General features: G+C 37.6%; 1 protein-coding gene across 4 annotated transcripts in view; it reads left to right on the top strand.

Moving 5' to 3' along the window:
• The window catches only part of WAPL (WAPL cohesin release factor), a 135,669-nt gene extending 113,524 nt beyond the window's left edge, over window positions 1–22,145 (top strand). For 3 of the 4 annotated variants that reach the window (XM_068197203.1, XM_068197202.1, XM_068197204.1), the window contains 14 exons: window positions 656–808; window positions 1,045–1,181; window positions 3,139–3,250; window positions 8,313–8,540; window positions 12,368–12,479; window positions 13,360–13,457; window positions 14,996–15,072; window positions 16,253–16,428; window positions 16,741–16,856; window positions 17,550–17,711; window positions 18,930–19,137; window positions 20,297–20,385; window positions 21,380–21,475; window positions 21,826–22,145. In XM_068197203.1, coding sequence (XP_068053304.1) covers window positions 656–808; window positions 1,045–1,181; window positions 3,139–3,250; window positions 8,313–8,540; window positions 12,368–12,479; window positions 13,360–13,457; window positions 14,996–15,072; window positions 16,253–16,428; window positions 16,741–16,856; window positions 17,550–17,711; window positions 18,930–19,137; window positions 20,297–20,385; window positions 21,380–21,475; window positions 21,826–21,891 — 1,830 coding nt within the window. In that variant the 3' untranslated portion in view covers window positions 21,892–22,145. The remainder of the gene's footprint in view (window positions 1–655; window positions 809–1,044; window positions 1,182–3,138; window positions 3,251–8,312; window positions 8,541–12,367; window positions 12,480–13,359; window positions 13,458–14,995; window positions 15,073–16,252; window positions 16,429–16,740; window positions 16,857–17,549; window positions 17,712–18,929; window positions 19,138–20,296; window positions 20,386–21,379; window positions 21,476–21,825) is intronic. The other variant, XM_068197205.1, reaches the window with a different exon arrangement.
• Window positions 22,146–22,273: the final 128 nt, after the last annotated feature.

The following is a 22,273-nucleotide window of genomic DNA, read 5'->3' as shown; positions in this document are numbered from 1 at the left end:
AGAGTGTGCTCTACCTGGTTTGAGGCCTGCTCTGTGCCTCTCATTGCTCTGTGTAGCTTGTGTTGTGCTGCTACACAATGTGTACTGGTAGTCTCCTGCCTCCAGGCCAGGTGGAGTTTGGAGTGAGAGTCTGGAGGGTTGGACAGGAGCGCAGTGTCCTCTGGCAGGCAGGGCCAGAACAGCTGGCACAGAGCTCTGCAGGCAGGGCTGGCTCAGGGCTGTGCTCCCATCGGAGCCGGGCACTTCTCAGGGCTTCATGGTGCAACCAGCCTGGGCATTCCTGGAAGCTCCAGTGCAGAGGGGTAAGAGACTTCAAAGAGCAACAAATAAACACTCTTTATAAATACTGAATTTGATTGGTTTACTTACCCCGTGGCTTAAGGGACTAATATAAAGAATATTTTATTCTTCCACTGGTTTTAGTATCAGAATTCTACTGGAGCTTTGCTGATACGTGGAAATGTATTTTTTTTGTATTTAAGAGTAGACACATTGTCACACAACTTAGGTAGTACATCTTGGTAGTGCAAGGCAAAGACTAAATAGTCCCAAAATGTGAGTTTGACAATTGCACACCTGTACTGTTTCCTGATGTGTTTAGTGTATGTTTTCATGCTCAAAACATCTGCCCATTTTAGCACTTTCTTATTAATAGGTAAGGCTATCTTCAAAGGAGGCAATTCATAAAGATGATGGAGTTTTTAAGGCTCCTGCACCACCTCCCAAAGTGATAAAAACTGTGACAATACCTACTCAGCCCTATCAAGAGATAGTAACTGCATTGAAATGTAGGAAAGAAGACAAAGAAGTAAGTATTCTTAACAAATTTTTAAGATAAAGAATTACTAGTAATCCTAACTACCAAAGGAACAGTGTCAAAACACAATTTGGCTTTCCTATTAAAAATAATATTTTGAATGTCCTTTATTAACATCTTAATGTTTCCTTGCACTTAAAACTGAATAGATTTTTAAACTGTACTTGTTAAGATTATTATCAATCCCAAGAGCAACTTACTTAGGTCAAAATATTTGTCTTTTCCAGTTATACACTGTTGTTCAGCATGTAAAGCACTTCAATGATGTAGTGGAATTTGGTGAAAATCAAGAGTTCACAGATGATATTGAGTACTTGCTAAGTGGATTGAAGAGCAATCAGCCCCTAAACACACGTTGCCTTAGGTAAGACATCTCATACAAAACATGGAACCTGTATTTAAAAGAGATACTGAATTAAATATGCATCAGAGAAGTGACCATGCTTTAAAATTTCATGGACATTTACCTGACACTTCTGCCAGAAAGAGTAAAATTTGAAAATAATAATTCAGATTGTATATTTTGAATAATCATAAGCAGTATGGTTATGAAGATGAAATAGTAATTTGTGCAGTAAGAGACATCTTTGACACACTTGTTATCCTTTCTGTAAATTAAAAAAATACCTTCTGATAACTTGTTTGTTTAGTGCATCTTGTGTGTGATATCTCTTCTGTTTTTAATACAAGTTCAATTCTAAAATAAAATCCTTAAGACTGCAGAGTTTAATGAAAATCTAGAACTGAGGTAATAGTGAGATGTTGTTTAAATTCAGTTTCCTGTTCTTTATCTTCTATTGAGAAATAACATAACTGGCACCCACTGAAAGGACTGAGGCCTCAGTACTAATTGGGAGGTTCCTTAACTTGTCTTGGACTATGCTTAATATTCAGGTTACACATTATTGTGTAGATGACATCAAAAATGTTAACCTTACTTTGGAAAAGTTTGTGACTTGATACCGGTGTCAATTGCCTGGACGTGAAAGTAATTGTAATAATGTTAAATAAAATAACCATACAATAATATTTTTATATACCTAAATTTTCCTTTCTGTTCAGTAAAACTAAAATAGTAGAGAAAGAAAAACTTGAATCCATAGAGAGAGGTGATGGCAGTGCTTTGTGATTTGACTGGGGCTGAGAAAAAGCTTTCTATGCCTCTAAGACAGCTACTTGAAAATTTATTTGTTCCTCAGAAATTAGCAATGGATATTGTTGCTGGAATATAAGTACAAAAACTCTATCACCCAGTTTGTTTATACACTACGATAAGAATAAATTACTACTATAATGACAGTTTAGGAATAGTTTTCATATGAGTGCTCCTTATTTACTCATGTGGCAAAATTACTCAGATTTTTAACTAATTCTTCACAAATTTATATAATGGAATGTAACTTATTTAAGCACAACAAAAAATCTTTTCTTTCAGTTAATAAATTAAAAGAAAAGTGTTTTCCCAAAGGAAGTCAATGTGTAAGGATAGGAGTAGACGTAAAAGACTCAAGCAGGTCGGTAAGCTCTAACTGGTGCTGTTGTGACTGGAGGTAGAAAGACCACTTGTTCTTTTAAACTCCTTACTGAGTGAATTTCTTACAGGCAGATTCCTCAGCAGTCATGGAAGACTTGATTGCAGAATCACTCCCACATTAATGCACATTTAAAAGCAATGTATTTTTAGCAGTTATGTTGCACTGTGCTAGAAATGGCAGACAGCTTACTGAGAAACCTAGGGGGGAAATGCTGTTTTTAAAATAAATTCTTATGCTGGTCAGTGATTACTGATACGTTTGTCAGATCTTTTCTGAGATCTTTAGTGTTTCCATCAATCATAAATATAGCAATAAATCTAAAAAGAAGTTTTATGTATAAGTAAGTGAGACTAGTCAGTTAATTAGATAAGCATTTGATAACAATGGAAGCTCACATTTACAATTTCTCATAATGTCTTGGTCCATAATGAGCTCTCCCATGTCTCTAAATCAGGGCTTCATGCTTAATCCATGGAACTTTACTTTCAATTTAACTACTGGAAATTTTCAGCTTTTTTTTTTAAGAAGCAAATTTAAGCTGCCCTTTAAAATCCTGGTTTTAGCCAAGCTTAAACTAAAGCAGGCATAGTTTGGTACTGATAAGCAACTTGAATAAAACATTGCTCACCAACTGCAAACCTGCCTTAGACAAATTTTAAATGAAGCATTCCAACAGTTTGCCAAGGTCTGAGGCACGTGGTCAGTCGTGTGTTGGAGACTTGTTTATCTGCTGTTCTTGTTGAGTGTGGTCATTTCAGTCCTTCTAACCCAGTTAATTTTCTGCAGTGTAATCAGCTTGGCGACCAAGTGTGCCATGCCCAGCTTCCGGATGCATCTGAGAGCACACGGGATGGTAGCCATGGTTTTCAAAACACTGGATGATTCCCAGCACCATCAGGTACGGGTGCATTGTGCATTTCGTTGAAGTTTGGTGATACCTGTTCTGCTGGGTGCGGATTTTGTTCAAGGTCAAGCATCCAGTATACTGTGTGCTGGTGTGTGTATATGTATATTTATTTATATATATAAAAAATGAGAGCACCTGTGTTCCACTGACAAATTCCTTATCCACTGTGTTCATGTGTTTCTGGGTTTGGAAATGCTTTTTTAGAAAACTAGGGATTTTGTATAAATAGACTGTACTTTGGATTGCTATTTTATTTATTATCTTAAGCTTTTTAAGAGTTTTGTTGTTGTATTTTAAATTCTTTCAAATACATTTGAAAGGAAACCTTCCTGCTTCTATTTAGAGGTGGCTCTCAGTGCTCATCTCCAGACTTGCTTGTATGGGAATTACCACCTCTTCTGTAGCTGTTGTAGGGATTTTTAATGTCTTGTGCTTGTCTCCTTGAGCACTGCTGCAATTGCAGTTTTAGGATGCCCTGAGTGTATATAATGTTCTGTTGGACTCTAGGAAAGGTAAGTTTCATCTATTTGTGGTAACATGACCTGAGAGTTAAACTGAAGGAGTTTGGTTTTCCTTCTTAGTGATGTTACCTCTCTGGGATATCCCTTGAGATATTTGTACAAAAGCTGAAAAGAGAGATTTCACTTGAAATGGGTAGTAGCTGTGTATATCAGTCAGGTTTATAATTTTCTGTAATAGCTCTAGAAGAATGGCATACAATGCAGAATGCAACTTTGCACCCACAGAAATAGACATTTCAGAGATGGTATTTGACAAGTTACTGTGGGTGGGGGGAAAAAAAGCTGTAGTTTTAACTAACTGATTTAGAATAATAGCTTATTTTCTACCTCCCTCAAAAATTAGCAATGGCTAATTGTAAAACATAGGCACCAGGTTCAATGAGTTCATTTTGTGAGCTGTCAAAATAGTGCCAAGTGATACTAGAAATAAATGAAGTACAGTCACTCTATTTAGGACACTTGGCACCACTGAGTTGCAGGAGATGGGCAGAGGACAGCTACAGTTCCCTGGAAAATGTATAAGCTTGCTTGGGTGTATTTTTGGCTGTCTTTTAACAGTTACCATTATTCCTTCATTTTCAAAAGAACTAGCACATGCAGTTCAAAAGGAAATTGCATGCTATTATTAGTCTGCAGTAACAAAAAGCATTGATTACATTCACTATTTTCAGTATATTTGATGAAGTGCTCCCTTTTGTCAAAGAAAAAACCTGTTAGTTGATGTTTAAATATCGTTACAGTACACTCTTGGTACAGGTTTTACAGTATTGTGAAATTACTGATTTATCAAACTACTCTTGATAAATGCTCATGGGTATGCCCTAACTACTGACAGTATGTGCTTCAGCACTAACATCTCTGGATAAGCACACTGTCTGTCTATACTACCCTTTCATTCACTACTTATTTCACTGATATTTTATTTTTTTTCCAATGAATAGAAATTTCTCCACTAAGTCTCAGTTCAAAGTAACTGAAGAACAATAAATCACACTCACCTTTGCATGCGTGGCACAAATCCCTGGAGGATAAATAAGAACTGAGCTAAAAATGCACAATTATTGGGTTAATATTTTCTTGAAGTATTTTGAAGATGGGAAAACTGCCACAATGACACTGTTAATGGAAACAAATATGAACTTATGCTGCATTCATTGTTCAGATGCAGTAGAATAGACTGAGCGTATAGGGGACTCTTAACATTTCCATAAGGAGTATAAAGTAGCAGTTGCATACTGGGAGTTGGCATTTCTTGAACCAGCAGGGAAAACAAAATACCATCTATCTAACAGAGCTTTACCCAAAAATAACAACATGAAAATTACTTGTTCCACCAAATTTTTCTTGCAGACTTGTGCTTAAGCATAAGTTTTTAATTGACTTTGTCTCTTCGGTCGTGCTCTGTAAAGATTTTGAAACATTATTAATTTTTAAAATAAAAACTATATTTCCATTATAGCTGTCAGTAGTTTAGCACAGAAATGTGGTTTTATAATATCTTCAGCATGAGAATAACTTAAAAAAATATAAAAGTGCATTATATGTAGTGCTGAACCCAAGAAAATAACCATCTGTTCCCACAAGCTGGAGTATAAATAGAACAAGCAAGAGAAGACAAGGATGAGAGTGGGTGTAAGTGGTCTGCCATTTCTGGAGTGTATGTTCAAACTAGGATGTTTTCCTGAATTCTGTAGAAGTATGGAGTGCAAGTCCATAGTTAGATACTCCATGAAATTTATGTCTAGAGCAAATTTTATTTATTTTACTTTTTTCTTTTTTTGCATTTATTTGGAAGCAGAATGCATTTTACACATCTTGAGGAGTAGAATAAGATGAGGGAAGCTCACCTGAAAAAATCACTCTTCTACTGCAATCTGTAAGGGTGGCATTTGGAAGGATTGATTTGGTTCTTCGGTTGGGTTTTTTTGTTCTCTTAGAATACTGATCAAATATGAGTTGTAACAACAATTTTCCCCTCATTCCAAACTCAGAATTGTGTGTATGGTAGAGCATGAGATAGCTTTCAGTCAGTGTGGTTAATTAAACACTTACAAAAGATCAGAGAATTGTAGAATTGTTTTATTCAAGATGAAGACTATAGGGACATGGGGAAACCAGCTTTACAAAACCCTTATCACTGGTCTGAAGCTAAAGCAGGTTTGCTCCATGCTGTAAGCACATTCACATCTGAGGTCCCTACTTCTGTGTCTTCACTGTTTTCCTGCACATCAGCATTTGGAGGCTTATTGGCCTGAATCTCTGCTGTGTATGTGCTGTGGCAGGAACCTGGCTCTTGTTACACAGAGCCAGTCCATCCTTTTTGCTTTCCCGGCAGCCCTCCTGCAGCCTTAAACCTCCTGCATTGTGCCTTGGTGATCTGATCACATTTAAGTATCTTGAAACTTGGGTGGCCAATCTGGAGGGAAGTGTTGGCAGAGCTGATGCAGGGGGAAAAAGAACCATTACTCCCTTCATAATAGAAAGCTGGTTGGGTTGAAAACAAGGGAACCTGGAGCAGACAAGGGCTTGGTGCAGACGTTTACAGAGTGAGTGTGATTGCCCTTACCAGACTTTGGGGTATCTGTAAAGCATTTCTGAGTAATGATCTAAGAACAGTCTGACTTCTTGAAATGCCTAAATAATGGCAGTCCAGTTTATAAATTCAGCACATTCCCTCTGTTAACTGCTGCATACTTTCTAGTTCATAGAAACTCCTTTGGTACCTTGAGCATTTTTTTTTTAAGCCAGGAAACTCACCTAGATAATGCTGGTCATCAAAATATAGTTCTTCATAGGTGAAGTCCCACATTGGCTGAACAATGATAAGCTAACCTTTGGTTCCTCTGGAATGTGTGTACTCCTGTGTCCTGTTTAAATCACTGCCATTCTGGAAGAACCCAGTTCTTAAGGAACCTGACATGTACAGTTTAAGCCAGCTGCAAGTAAATGAAGAGTAAACAATTTCTGTAATTCAAACAATAAAATTGCAAGGCTTATGGGCAAACATTACTGAAAATCAAGGGTAAACAATGTATACCTTCTGCAGGCAGTTCACATGGATGCTTTTTGCCTTACATCTGGGTAGGCTGGAGTAGTGATAAAAGGCTGGGGTAGCTTTAACAACCCTGTCTTCATGTATTCATGAAAGATGTAGATTTGGAAACTCTTCCTTCCTTCCTTCAGTTCAAATACATCTTTGGTAGTTGGTCAGATTAAAGTCTTTATTCACCTGAGGATTTCCCTAACTCAGACAGGAAGGAGTTTTGACATAGCTTTTGATAGACTGTCAGCTGCCTAATCCTGTCTTGGAAATGCTGATACTGCTTAGTATGATCAGGTATGATTATTACTTACTTCTAAAATAAACAGAGTAGATAATGATTGCTTTGGTGGTTGGCTGAACTCTAAGCAAGATGTTAATCTGCTGTGAAACAGAATTCTGCTCTTTCCTGTTGAGCTGCACAACATTTGTATTCCAGAATTAGTTTGTTTCCATGTTTAGTTTACCTTAGAAACAATTGCGATGGATGCGTGCAGCATGTTGACTCCTGAGAGTTGAACTCAGAAGGAACACACATGGCCCACACACCCCCCAGCTCTCAACTCCTCCAGTTATTGACAGAGGTTTCTGACAGTTTTGTGCTCAGCACACCTCTGTTCACAGTGAACATTTCTCCTCTTTCCTGTAACTTGGAGCTCAGTGCTCTCAGTACAAGTGTGGTACTTCACTGCTGTCTGTCCCTTCCTGGCAGTCATCTTCTGCCTTGGCTTTTCTGGAGCCTCGTGAAGGTAGAATTTAATTCCTTCTTCAAAAAGAGTCAAGTGTTCTTTAGCCAGTCAGGTGTGCCTGTACACCAGTTCTGTGTAAAATATGGGCAGTCAAGTTAATAACATTCACGTGTTAAGGGCTGATGAGGATGGACAGGGGAAGCTGGTTTACACTCTGGCTACTTCCAAAAAGCAGAATTCCCCTGGAAAGAAAACGTGTTTATGGTGGAAAAGTTTGGATAAACTATTAAGTGACAGACCCATTTGGCAGAATCAGAATTTATGTCCCCAGGCACTCCCTCCCTGCAGACACTTGTCCCCATGATCTCTGGATTTTCAGGTGCTGTTACCAGTTCATCCTCTCAAACCAGAATGGTCACCTGCCTTGCTGTGTACCCTGAGCTGTTTTACTTTGTTCCCCTGCCATCTGTCTCTTCTCTAATACTATGTTACTGGAGTTACTATTTCTTACTCTGTCTGCAGCACTGAGTCTCTAAACAGTAGAAATCCCTGCTTTTCTACTAGGGTTTTATAAATATATTGAGTGCTTTATGTCTCAGTTTTATTTGTCAGGAGAGCGCATTAGTAACTTGCTAGAAGGAATCTCCATTCAGCAGTGGGTGCTCATGCAAGTGCTAAGTCTGGGGCCTGGCAGGCATTTTATTTTATGAATCTTCAGCTTGTTTATATAAAGTAGTGAAAGATCTGCCTAAAATATTAGTAAAAGCTAAATGGGTTTTTTTTTCTTTCTCTCCCAACCCAAGAATTTGTCCCTTTGTACAGCAGCTCTAATGTACATCCTTAGTAGAGATCGCTTGAACATGGATTTGGACAGAGCTAGTCTAGATCTGATGATACGGCTTCTAGAATTGGAACAAGATGCTTCCTCTGCCAAGCTGCTGAATGAAAAAGACATGAATAAAATTAAGGAAAAAATTCGGAGACTGTGTGAAACTGTTCACAACAAACATCTTGATCTCGAAAACATCACGGTGGGTAACACGCTTTTACTGGAAAGTCTTGGCAGTTGTGGAATGCTTAATAAAATGGAACTTGCAAGCATCATCCTTCATTTCACATCCCCAGCAAAGAATTCGTGGTATTTTATTTGCATTTTATGTGTACCTCACTGCACTTCAAGTGTTTTCTTCAAATTTGAAATTTCCTTTTTCAAAGGTTGTTAGTTGGTTAAAGGTAGGATGTTCTTCAGCTGTATGTGCCTCTGTGTGACCCTGCTAAGGGTAACTAGTTACGGGGAGCAGTTGCAAACAAGTAAATAACTGTGTGTTTGAAGCTCACACGTAGACTGACTCCTTTTCTTTGCCTAAGTTTTATAAGTACTTTCACAAACAGGGGTTTGTGCATGAGAGTAAGAGTATTGTGTACTAAATTAAAACTGTGGTGCAGGTTTTCACATTTAAAAAAAACCCTATCTTGCAGAAATTGATTTTTCCCTACCCAAAATGTGGTGACAGTTCTGTTGCTTACCATGAATGTGGATGAATTTTTTTCCTTCCTTTCTCAAACATACTTGCTCTTTATGAAAATACCATCATCTCTAGCAGAGTGAACTGGTTCTCTTTAAAAAGAAATTCAATGCTATCATCAAACTAGCTTAGAAAATAAAACGGCTAAGTTGCAAGGTTTTTTAGAAGAGTATTTTAAGAATTGATTGACAGATTGATTAGATGAGTGGCCATAAATGACAAAAAGAAATCATGTGTCTTTGCTTTTGCCATGTTTCAGTATAGTTGATGTTAGTATGATCTTAATTTTTTGACATCCTGTAATACATTCTTTTCGAGATGCTTATTAGGGTTTTTGCAATTTTTTTCTGTAATGCTTATAGCCTTTTTTCTGTAACGCTTATACTCAACAGGAGAAGCTTCTGATTTATTGCTTATGAAGTGAGCTTTTCAGAGCTTTGTCTATGCAAGTAATGTTCCAACTCCTGTCAGTAATCTGCAGTCAGAATTGTGTTCCATATTCAGTTAGACTAGAAGATGATGTGCCTTGTTGAGCTGGCACTTTCTTCTGTAGCTTTTGGGACTTTTGTGTCAGTTTAGGAAGAGTTTCCTTGGGATGTTTTCTCTCCAAATTCTGGCTATGGAACAGAGAACTGAATTGGTATGAAGAGCCAGTGTTCTGTAGCTTTAGCAAGAGCTGAATTTTGGGTGAGGAAGATAATATCCATGACATCATTGTTAACTTTGGCAATCAGATTGTGGTGACAGTGGATTCCAAATTTCAATTTTTAGGCTTGTTTCATACAAACATATGAAAGGTGCCAGTAGGGAGCTTGAATTAACTTTCTGGCCTTGGAAATCTGCAGAGAAAGAAAGAACATGAGATTATATGCTGCACTTTCAGTTTACAGTCTGAAAATACCACTACAGAATGAAATTTGTTCTCTAGGTGGTGATCAGCTAGGATTTGGTATAATCAGAGTCTTCTTTCAGTACTGTTTTGGCACTGAAGGCAGCTTACACAGCAGAGTTTGTCAGTGCCAGGATAGCCTTGCACTATAAAATGTAAGACAGCTCCCTTTATTAAGCATGGAACAGCTGGTGCAGGTTCCTCATTGCTAAAGCATCCAGCCACAAAGACCACTGTCTCCTGCTTGAGCTTTTCTCATACTCATAATCTGATCTAGCCTGTTGCTTTTTTATGAACTGTAATTCTGTTCTTGTTTTTTCTTAGACATGGATTTTGAAAGGAGAGGATATATCAAAAGGGTCTCTGTCTTGTGAGGAAGTTGTTCATGAGTAAAGAGCATTAATATCCTCGGCCATCAGTTTCAGCTGCTTTATTTAAGGGTTTTTCCCTGAGGCAGCTCTATTTCTTAAATTTATTTTGAGCTGTTGCTGTAAATGCATTGAATATTGTAGTACCTCACAGATGGAAACTGGTTTCCTCCCAGCTGCACCATCTAGAAGTAGAGACTGTATAGTATTTAGAGAATATTTGCAAGCCAGATGAGCTGATTAGGTTCTCTTCCAGTTTAAAATAGTAGCAATGGTAAGTTCAGACAATAATGAACTTCATATGTTGAAGATCAAGCTTTCATGTAGATCCCTGTCATGAGATACAATAAGTAATCTCTGTTTTGTACTAAATGACAGGCAGAAAATGCAAAAAAAATGCAAATCTTCTGGGAGTAAAGAGTTCTGTGCTTTTTCAGACTCAGACATACCCAGTGAAAAACAAGAGGATTGCAGCAGATGTTTTTATACCTCCAGTTTGTGCCTAACCAGTCACACCTTTGCTTTTTTGAATCTTCAGGCAAAGGTGATCGATTTGCCTCCCTCTTTCCACAGACAACCTTGTGTGTCTGTCTAGAAGTGAGGCTGAGCTAACTTTTGAATATTCAAAGGTTCTGTTTTCTTGATGGCTATTTACATTAAAAACATAAACCCAGAAACCAAGAAGGAGGTGTGTGCAGGTTGAATTTGTTCCAGGCTTGCTGTGCTGCCTTAGAAGATGAAGATAAACCTGAAGAACCTGGCTTGACCTCAGCAAATGGCCCTCACCTGTCAGTGAGCACAGCCTTCTGGAGCTCCTGCTTTTGCAGCTGCTGCCTCCTCACTGTTGCATCATAACAAAAGCCTTCAGGAGTGACTTATGTTTTCAAATGGTGAAAGAGCTTACTCTGCTTTCACTGTCGGCATAAGGCTGAAATGTTAAGGCAACCATGTTTTGGGCCTTTGGTGTTAAAATTTTTTAGTAATTGACAAAAAATTTGAATGCAATGGATTATTTTACTCAAAAGCAAAGGTTGCTAGGTTTCATTGCTTTTATTAAAAAAAAAAAGGAGAATATTGATATCCTTATCACGTGTGTATAAATATCAGATTATATTCTTTTAGGGTTATTTAAAGTCTTTTTGCCCTCTGGCAGAAAACTAATCACTGTGTTTTAAATATTGTGTAGCTTTTGAGCTTTTGTGGTAGATTTGCTGCTACTTGTGTTCTCTTGATCCACACAACCCTTTGCTGACCCGAGGATTCTTCCATTTGCCCTGGAGAAATGCTGTTACTGTTCTGCTCATAGTGACAGTGTGCTGCAGGGCTTGCTCCTACAACCCAGAAACAACTTTGGGTTTTAACTTTTTATCCGATCTTCAACTTTCTTTTCCTCCTTGGAAATCAAGTATTTTCAAAGCAAGAAAAACAGCTGGGGGGTGGGGGGAAGGCTCATACTGAGACAATGGAGTGTTTGCTCAAGCCTGCTGAGTATTGTTCTACTTCCATTTGCAGGGAGTGAACTTACCTTTACTGTTGTTGAATTTATATATATGTTCCTCCTTTTTTTCCAAAAAAGTATATCAGTAAATAGAATAAGGTTTCCTGCAGATGTTCAATTTAACTGCTTTATTATGTAGGCTTAAAATTAAAAACACAAGATGCCTCCATTGGAAGCAAATGTGATCTTTGAGCAGCAAAGCCAATGTACCAGAGAGGCTGAGAAGCTGTGTTCACTGGGGATTTTCTTGATTTTTTACTGCCTGCCTGATTTGTCCATTTACTTCCTCCACTTGTTTATTTTGTTAACAAGAGAAACAGATGACAGGAGCCTTACTGGGTTTTCTAAGCTATTAATAAGATAAAGAAACTTTGAAAATGCAAAGTTTGTTTTTTAGCAGTTCTGTCATTTTTTTAGATATCCGTATTTTCCAGTCTCTTCTTGCTCCCTCTGGTGGTGGTTCTCAGAATCTGTACTTCGGTTTTTGTTCTTTTCCTATGACGATGTTTGTATGACTTGGTATATTGGCTACAGCTGCATATGTTGATTTCACTAATTCAGAACCTCACTCTTTCAGACTGGGCATTTGGCAATGGAGACGTTATTGTCTCTCACCTCAAAACGGGCTGGGGACTGGTTTAAAGAAGAACTGCGACTTCTGGGTGGTCTGGATCATATTGTAGATAAAGGTATAGTGGAGATACTGCTTTGACAGCATGAAAAAAATAGTGAATTGTAATAAAATGATTGCTTTTTGTAATGTTCATTTCCTGTGGTTAAAAATAGAAATATTATGTATTTTTCTTAGCAGTGTTAAAAATAAAATACGCAATTCAATATCAAGTAACTGAGAAATATTAGTGATTTTTATCTGTTTCCGGTGAGATTGAAAGTAGTTTTCATGTTGAACAGAATGTGTAAGAGTGTTGCATTACAATGTATGAGAATAAAAATGGCTTAAGCTTGCACAGAATGCTGTTAAATATCTCTGTACAGCACACTTATTCTAGAGTAGAATCTCTGTTATAGTCTTCTGAAATTATTTTCAGACCAGATATTTTTAAACTAAATATACCAAAGGAAGAAAACCCTTCAAGAGGACATGGTGGGGTGGGAGGGTTCAAGTATATGCTTCAGTTACTGTGTTTTTGATCAGAATCTCCTAGCTAGGAAAAGGGATATTTCTAAATTAATTCTTGACCTGAATTAAGCTTGGTCTTAAGTAAGCAGTGGGAGAACAAAGAAAGGACTGGAGAGATGAAAGTATTCAATTTGAACACAGTTTCAAGTTACGCTTTCAGACTTGTAAAGACTGGGAAGTGTGTGCTTGTCCTATCTCTTTCCTCTTCTAAAAGATTCCCTTAGAGTCTCCCTGTTTTTTTCATTTACTTAGAGAAATGAAAAAATTTTGGAGTGCTGATCACATCTTCATGATTATTTCCTGCCATTAGAGGGGTGCGAAGTGTAAACTCAACTCAGTTGATAACTCTTGAGTAGCTGGTTAGTTTGTACACCTGGCTTTTGGAGACCTCTTACTCATGGAGGAAAACAATTTCTTTTTGTGTTTAGTTAAAGAATGTGTGGATCACCTAAGCAGTGATGAAAACGAAGAGAAGTTGGTTGCTTCATTATGGGGTGCAGAGAGATGCTTACGGGTCTTGGAAAGTGTGAGTATGAGCAGATCCTTTGCATTTCTGAAAGCTGCTTCTTAAGCAGTTCTGGTTTCCATTCTTTCAGTGTATAGTCACATTATAGCTCTATAAGCTTGATTTTCATTTTTTTATAGACTGTACTAACTTTCTGATGCTTATCAGTGTTTCTGTAATGTTTGAAAATTTAATTTACTATTCTGTATGTGTGTACCACATCCCAAGATTATTTTTGGTAAAATAACTAAGTATAACATGTTTTCTCTTAAATTCCTACAAAAAGCTGCTGGTTTTGGATGTTGTTTTCAAGGCATGAGTTTTGACTCTCCACTGTGTGCCTAGTAATAACTGATCATTATAGAAGTGGGATTTTCTTAGAAGCAGTAAATCAATGTTAAGAGTTGCTACTTTGAGCCATCAGCTGGGGAAGTGCTGAAAGAGAAAACTGTCCTGAAAGGCAAACAAGTCCTGTCATCATTTGAGTGTGTAAATGCAGATGGTAAATACTTCTTTGAGAACTTGTAAGAAAATCAAAATACGTGGTACTTCTGTAGAGATTACTTGACAGGAATGGGGTGTGTGTGTGTGTGTTTCTCTGCAATGCCTTCACTGAGTTTGGTGTTTGTACTGGTATTACACTGTTTCTGTTGTGATACCCTAAGAAAGCAGAAGAGCCTTGTTATGATCTAGCAATGCATCTCCACACATCAGCAAACATTTGGGATCAGAGTACAGGTCAATGAATCTTGCTCAACACCTTAAACCCAAAGTAGAGGGCAAATAGTTAACAGTGGTCACTTGTTTTCTTCACTGAAATAGAAGGACAGACTTAAAGACAGTATAAATGCAAGCTAAAAACTGAGAAACATGAACAGTTGTTGAAGGGTGTCTTAAAAATTATCTTTACCTTTCCTCTCAGCAGTGAGAAAAAAAAATCAGAATCATTTTCTGCCTTTATATTCAATAGCTGGAATTGCCAAGCAAGAGTAGAAGAGCCTTGTCTTGTGTTAGAAAATTCAAATTCGGACTTAGGGGTATTTGTGATGTAGTAAGATCCTTAGAAACTTGGGAGAGATGATAAAATTCAAAACATGCCAAATCATGCAAGTCCAAGAAAAGAACTTCTGTTGCTTCTGAAAATGGATTCCAAATTTCAGTCAAGGGAATCAAGAAAAATCTCGTGTGTTATGCTTGGATGCATAATAAGCCCTCAAAAGTGGATTTGATGTCAAGTCCTTAAAATACCACATATATAATTGTGTTCTCTATAGACATTTGTAGTCCCAGAGTGTGGATTCAGGGTTCTGCTGTGGCAAAACATTCTGCTGCATGGTTTCTGTAGTTTACCAGGGAAGATGGTTTTGTCTTCAGTGCCACAATTATTTAAAGATGAAAACTCCAAGGAGATACTGAAAAATGAGAAGTGAAAGTTTGCAGTGGATAATAGCCAAGAAATGTGGAACTGAATAAAGTATAATAGTAGTAAAAGGGAATGCCTCTCTTTCAGGGAAAAAATCTCTCTTATTTTTAATACTACTTTCTCCTTCTCTCTTTAGGTAACTGTGCATAATCCAGAAAATCAGAGCTATCTGATAGCATACAAAGACTCTCAGCTCATAGTCTCCTCAGCTAAGTAAGTTGTAGAAAAAAATCCCCAAAAACCCCAGTTTTGCAACATACCTCACATGGTAGGGTAAAAAAAGAAATGCTTTATATAGAAAGATTCTAGGGGTGAATAAGCCCAAAATTTCCACTCTTCCTTTTTCATTGAGTCAAGTTCATGTAGATGAGGGTTTGGGCAACTACCTGAGTACTACCAATGTGTTGGGCTGCTTCTGTTGTGTCTGTAGAAGCTGCAGACTGTGGATTCAGCTCCTGCTCTACTAAGAAGGAGCACAGAAGAGGGTGAAGTGACATTTATTTATTGTGTTTTCGTTATGCTTAAGTGTTTATTGGAATGGAGCCTAGCAGAATTGACAGTGTAACTAAGAATTAAAATAGTGAAATTTTGTTCTTGGCATTTCTCCCTGGCAGAGATTCTTGTACAAACACCTCTAACCCATTTATCAATCTGGGTGAGGTCTCAGTTGGCTGGCAGAGCCTGTCTGCCTCTTGTATTGCTCTTCATAACAGAACAAATGAAGCTCAAAGTTTGACTCTGCAGACCTTATTGGAAACATGATTTCATGGTTATAGATTAGATATTTGAAGTATTTCTTTAAAGGAAAATTAAGCAAACCACAGTTTAATATGTTAGTTAAAACAGCATATATTTTTGACATTTCTTGTTTTGTTTGTAACTGAAATCAGTGTGGTGGTTTAACATGAAACTAATGTTACGCAGTAAAGTCATGCCTGTAGTCCATAAGTGTTACAAGATTAGAATTTTACTGCTGGGAAGTCATGTGTTTCTGAATGGAAGTAGTTCTGAGAAGAGAACAAGACAACATTCTGGTAACACCGTCAGATCGTGTTGTGCTTTATAGTCAGAGGATATGAGAGGCTGGGTTTGCAGGAACAGGAGATATCTTTTGTAAGACCATGTGATGAAGCTGGAAAGGAAAATTAACTTGCTCTTGAAATATCAAGCTGATAAAGCTCTAAGATTTCCAGGCTTTTGTTTTCACAATTTCCAGTTGAGCTTATAAAAAGATTTTATAGATGATAAGTTTGTTATCTGTCCCTACAGACTGGGTGTCAGAAAAATTCTGCATAAAGCTTTGTGTCAGGTTTTTTTCCCTGTGAAACAAGTCTAAAGGTAGAATGTTCTGTATGTTGTAAAGATAATTTTGTTCTGCACCATCTCCCTGCAGAGCACTGCAGCATTGTGAGGAGTTAATCCAGCGATATAATCGTGCTGAAGACAGTATCTGTTTACCAGACAATAAGTCTGTGCCTCACCAGAATGTAACTAACCACGTAGGTAAAGCCGTGGAAGACTGTATGAGGGCCATCATTGGGGTCTTGCTCAACCTGACAAATGATAATGGTAAGACAACAAATTTTTTGCATATTCTGTGCTGAGGTGTCAAATAAACCATTAGTGTGAATATTTTTTGTATCAATGATGGTTTTTCAAGTCCAGTGCTATAAAGCAGTTATTCATGGTAGATGTTTGCTTACAGCCCTCAGTAATTTGTCTTTGCAAGCTGGGTGAGGAATTGCAAGTGTGAAATGTTCAGATGAGGGCTTGGACTGAGAGGGGCTGGTTTGTCATTAGAGCCACAAGGTTTTTATTAGGCTGTTTACCATTATAAATGTGAGTGTTTCCCTATTGAGCCTCTGAACTCTTTGTTTGCAGAATGGGGTAGTACAAAAACAGGTGAACAAGATGGTCTGATAGGCACAGCAATGAATTGTGTGCTTCAGGTTCCAAAGTTCCTACCTCAAGAACAGAGATTTGATATCCGTGTGCTGGTAAGTTCTTGTGCTTCTCATATCAACAGAAAATTATTTGCCTCCTTCTTGTGCATTGGGCTGCTCTGGTTCCTTATTAAGGAATAGTTTCCCCTACAGTTCTCAGTGACCACATATATACAAAGTGAGGTACTTTAGTTTCTGTAAGGATTTGGTGGATTTGAGTGTTTTTTCCCTGTGTTTGGTGGGAAAAAGTGCACGGCTTGATGAACAAAGAGATTTAGCTACATAAGTATGTGAATTAGTAATTTTCAAACATCTTTTCAGTTTTGGAAATATGGTTGATACTATTGTTTGAGTTAAAAGCTTTGTCAGATTTACCTCAGCTTATATAAAATGGGTCAGAGTGGCCTAATAACAGCAGTGAAATTGTGTATGTGAAGGATCTCTTACGAACATAAGCTCAGGGTTGGACACCTGAATCCCTAACCTCTATAAAGGAATTCTCAGCTCCAAAAATGTTTTCACGTTGAGAATTGGAAAAATAGACATTCCTGCATAAAAGTTCTCCTGTACAGGGATCTCTGTTCTATCTTGTATTTCTTTAAATTCTGATCCCCCTGTCTGTCAGACTGTTTTATACGTTGTGTTCTCAGAAAGATAAGGCCAAAGATGTTTATCTAAATAGATGTTTTTTGCTAAATCATCTTTTTTCCAATGTGTGTAATCTTTTTTAACTCTCCAATTTTGCAGGGATTGGGTCTGTTGATCAATCTCGTGGAATACAGTGCCCGGAACAGGCACTGCCTTGTCAATATGGAAACATCGTGTTCTTTTGACTCCTTGTGTACGGGCGAAGGAGACGAAAGCCTGAAGATGTCTGGACAGATAGATGCTGTTCAGGCTTTAGTGCAGGTGAGAAGTGTTTGTCTTGCAGTAGTTCCCATTTCTCATTATCAGACTGTTGGGAGGAAGGGAGAACTCAGCAAGGAAAATGTGTCAGTTTTTCTGTTCAGCATTTTGAGGAGTGGAGCAAGGTAGGGGGAGGATTGCTGCTCACAACTCTGACTTCTGCAATGCTGTTCATTACAGAAACAGCTTCCCTGTAAAAGACAGTGGTTCACAGACATCCAGTAAAACTCTTTTGTTCCCATATAATTTATTTCTAGTTTTATTGTTCCTAGATTATTTACTTTGACTTTTTGTTTTAAACCATCTGTAAGCTATTTTTCTCTTACATACTTTGCTTCCATTATTTTTTTAAAGTACTGCGTTTTTGGGACTTTGCAACTTCAAAGTAAAAAGATCATCCTTTATACAAAGCAATAAAATACATATGTAATGATTATGGATGGAAGCAGCATTCTTAAATTGACAGTAAAAAAAAAAGAAATCCACCAATAAAATGAAGAAATTAAAACACAAAATTGTTTAAAAAAAGAAATCCACCGATAATTTTGGTAAATGAGTTTCACCATGCAAACTAAAATGAAAAAATTGAGAGGAAATAACAGATGTCCTGTTTCAGAGGAGTTCATCTTATGGATGGATGCTTTTAGCAGTTGTTTTTAACTTTGTGAAATAACTGTCCCGTAGCAGACAAAAAAAAAAAAAAACAGTAAAAATAATAATATTAAATATCTTAATGTATGTAGCTTGGCAAAGCAATATTTAAAACTAGTGGTTGTATGGTTTAGGAAATAATTCACAAGAAATAAGTGTCTAATATGGGATTCCTGGATCAATCATATTCTTTGCTAAGCCATTTTAAATGGCTCCTTCATATTTGTGCTCTAAGAAAGCCGAGAAGGAATAATTAGCATGAAAAGAAAAGGAAAATTGGTAGAGAACAAAAATGGACAGGAAATTATGGCAGCTTTTAGTCTTCCAGCCGTGTCTCAAGGAAAGTGATTCAACTTTTACGATGCCCAAGAGGATCCTGTCAAGTGGTTCAGCACCAGGCAGGGAGATCTTGCTGTGGAGCACTGGTGTTGGACCAGGTTATATTGTTAACAAAAGTATTGAAGGCTAATTGTATTAAGGGGTAAATTGCAAACAGGAAATACAAGTATGAAGTCAATGTGTTTAGGGTTTAGTTTCTAACAGAAATTCTCCTGGAATTCCCCACATCAGCTGTTCCTGGAGTGTGAGCGAGCGGCACAGCTGGCCGAGAGCCAGACAGACGAGCTGATTAAAGAAGCTCCCACAGCTCAGCATGATAAGAGTGGGGAATGGCAGGAGACAAGTGGGGAGATCCAGTGGGTCTCCACAGAGAAGTCAGATAGTACTGAGGAGAAGGATAAGAAGGAGGAAGATGATGAAGAACTTGATCTTAATAAAGGTACGTTGTCTGGCTGTGATGAGCTCAGAAAAGGCAAAGAACAGTGTGATTGTATAAAATCCCTCCTTGTCCTCTGCTTCCTATCTACATCCAGTCTCTAGGGCTGGGATTTTCTCAGTGTATCCCAGGTGAAACTGCTGCATAAATAGGAGCCATTCAGATCTGAAGCATGAGACGTAGAAGCTGTTATGCTACTTTTACCTTTTATCTGTTTCTTAACAAAACAAAATAAACCCCAAAAGAAACAGAAAAAAAACCCAGAAATTTTTGGGACATTCTATGTTCAAAATATTCTGGAAATGATGGCTTTTAGGCTGTTACCTTCTTCTTCTGGAACAGTTCTTGAAAGTTACCTGCCTTAATTTTGTTTTCCAGGGTTCTTGTTTCAATCTACTTCAAGGGTTGGGGTTTTTTGCCCTCCTCTCTCTATTTGCCTCTTCTGTCCCCATCTGCTTTGTGTCTGTCTTCTCCCTTCATCAGTGGTGTCCGAGGTACCCGTGTAGTGCATTGATGTACTGCATCTTTGGTAGCTTGTTTCAGGAATTTGAGTATCTCTGACCTGTTACATAGTTTGTCTCTGGAAAATGGATCTGAAACATCATTCCTTCTTGTTTAATCTTCTAATTGTAGATGCAGTGTATGACTTTTAATAGTGTTTTCATCTTATGTTAATAGGTGTGGTATATTACTTTCTCCAAGCTTGCTTTATATCCTTCCTCCTTTTTGTAGCTCCATCAGCTGGTGTCTGCAGTTATTTGTAGTTTTTCCCAAAATGCTGAGCCATCAGCAGAAAATTCTGTGCCTGTTCTCCTTAATACAATAAACTACTTTGGGAGAAGTTTGAGAGGCATATAGTATCACATGAAACATTTGCATTGGTAGTTTGGGGTGTGCAGCATACCGTTTGCACATTGAAATTGCAAATGACAAAATACTGTGCAGCAGAATGAGTTGAAACTGAATGAAGACCATTTTTCTTGTCAAGAATGTGCTGCTGAGTCAGTAAGTGTGGTGTTTCCTGATCTCTGAAATCTCAGTCCAAAAGCTCGTTTGGTTTGAGGGAAAAGCCTTCTGCAAAGTGATAATGAAGGATTGTATTTGCAGCAGTATAAGATACCAGCTGCTTAGAGAATACAATAGACTGTTCTCTCTTTTACAGCTCTTCAGCATGCTGGGAAGCACATGGAAGACTGCATTGTGGCCTCATACACAGCATTGCTTCTAGGCTGTCTCTGCCAGGAGAGTCCAGTAAGAGAATAAGTTGATCTTAAGTCCAGTATAATTTTTAATGAAGTGATAATTTGCTGCATTGAAAGGGGTTTATTAAATTTGGCTTCAGTGTGAGCAACATGTTGGTGAAGCTACATTGATGTATACAGTTTTGGAAGAGTTGCCAGAGTTTTATTCCAGCCAAAACAAATTTTTTTGAACATCACCATGTTTATCAAAAACAGTTGGAATTGAATATTTGACCTCTTTTACCTCTCTCCCCTTCCTTGTAGCCAGCAAAAGAATTAATTTTGGAAAGGCAGAGGAAAATTGGCTAAGCCTGTTCCTTCTCAGTAGTTTTAGTAAGCAAGTTACCATCAGACTTTATTTATTCTTCATCAGTCTGCTTTAGTTTTTTTCTTCCATTGAAATCAGACGAACTTGCGTGTGTCCCTATTAGTTCAAAATAATTATCTTGGAGTGCAAATATCTAATAGAAAGCTGAAGTTAAAAATATGGAACTCCAATGGCTGAGAACTCAGTAAAGTCTCCTATCAAAAATATGTTCATGTGAAAATGAGTTCAGACCTGCCTTCAGGCTTGTCTGAATTTACCATGGTGCAGAAATGGCCATTAAGGTGCTGTTCTGTGTCATTGGACTGATCAGTGTCCATAACAGTTTTAGTGTTCTGAGTGAGACTGACAATGAGATCAGTAATTCTCAGCCCTTCACAGCTGTAAAGGGAGAGCCTCTCCCTATCAAGGGAGTGATCTGGTGGCTTGATAATCTTGTAGGTCCTGGGGACATCTGATAGTCTTTTTTTAAATTTTTTTTAAACTTCAACAAGCCAACAATAAAAAATTATTTTTGCAATTGTTTTCTAGAAACATAAACATAGTGAAGATATGAGTATTGCTTAAAAGAGACTTAAATATATATATAAATTTACTTGTCTTTGTGCATCTCACATGCAGAGCATTATGGTTCTGTGGCAGAAAAATGTTTCCCAAATAAGATTGTTTTATTTCTTAGATCAATGTGACTACTGTGAGGGAGTACTTACCTGAAGGGGACTTCTCGATAATGACTGAAATGCTCAAAAAATTTCTCAGTTTTATGAACCTTACTGTAAGTAATACATATTTCAAATTGATGTTTGAAGATATTTTTGTAATTTTGTGTTCTGTTAATATTTTATGCATTTTTAGAAACATTAACATTTTCAGTTTATGTCTTCATAGAGCACAGGAGGATATTTTGTTTTTAATACTGAAAGGCCATTTGTCTGTCATCATTTTATTTGCCATTATATTGTGATTGGCCAGGAAGATATTTCTGAATTGGCTGCCTGAACCTAGTTGCTTTTACTGATGCATAATTGTAAATAGTAAAATTCTGAAAATGGAATAGCTCTCTGATATTTGAAGGAGGTGCTACAAATGCTTGTTTGTTACTTGTGTTTTCTATTGCATTTCCAGTGTGCTGTTGGAACAACAGGCCAGAAATCTATCTCTAGGGTGATTGAATACTTGGAACACTGCTAGATACTTAACTTCCGCTGCAGGCACTCTAATGCTGGAGCTACCCTTAGACAAAAGAAGTCGCCATGAAAGAAGTCCTTGAAGGATATACCAAGAGCATTCATCTGTGTCATTCGTGTTCGGATTTTTAAGGCTACCTGGTCTCTTAACCATGCATTCAGCATTTTCTAAAAGACAGTTACTACATCAATCTGCAACTATCAAAAATGAGGGGAAAAAGGTTCTGAGGAAAGTAAATAAAGAAACCTTGCTGTTTATGATGCAGTGCAGTATTTAAATATTTTTGGCAGGGTTTACCCTCCCTATCTTTTTTCTTGCTTTGTTCATGACAAGTTTCAAGGGGAAAAACTTGCTGCTGATAGTGCAACTGCTGTTTACTGTTGAG

This window comes from Anomalospiza imberbis, chromosome 8 (genome assembly GCF_031753505.1).
Source record: "Anomalospiza imberbis isolate Cuckoo-Finch-1a 21T00152 chromosome 8, ASM3175350v1, whole genome shotgun sequence".
In the NCBI taxonomy this organism is placed as follows: domain Eukaryota; kingdom Metazoa; phylum Chordata; class Aves; order Passeriformes; family Viduidae; genus Anomalospiza; species Anomalospiza imberbis.
Note: the sequence above shows the minus strand (reverse complement) of the source record. Positions and strands in the feature narration are given on the sequence as shown.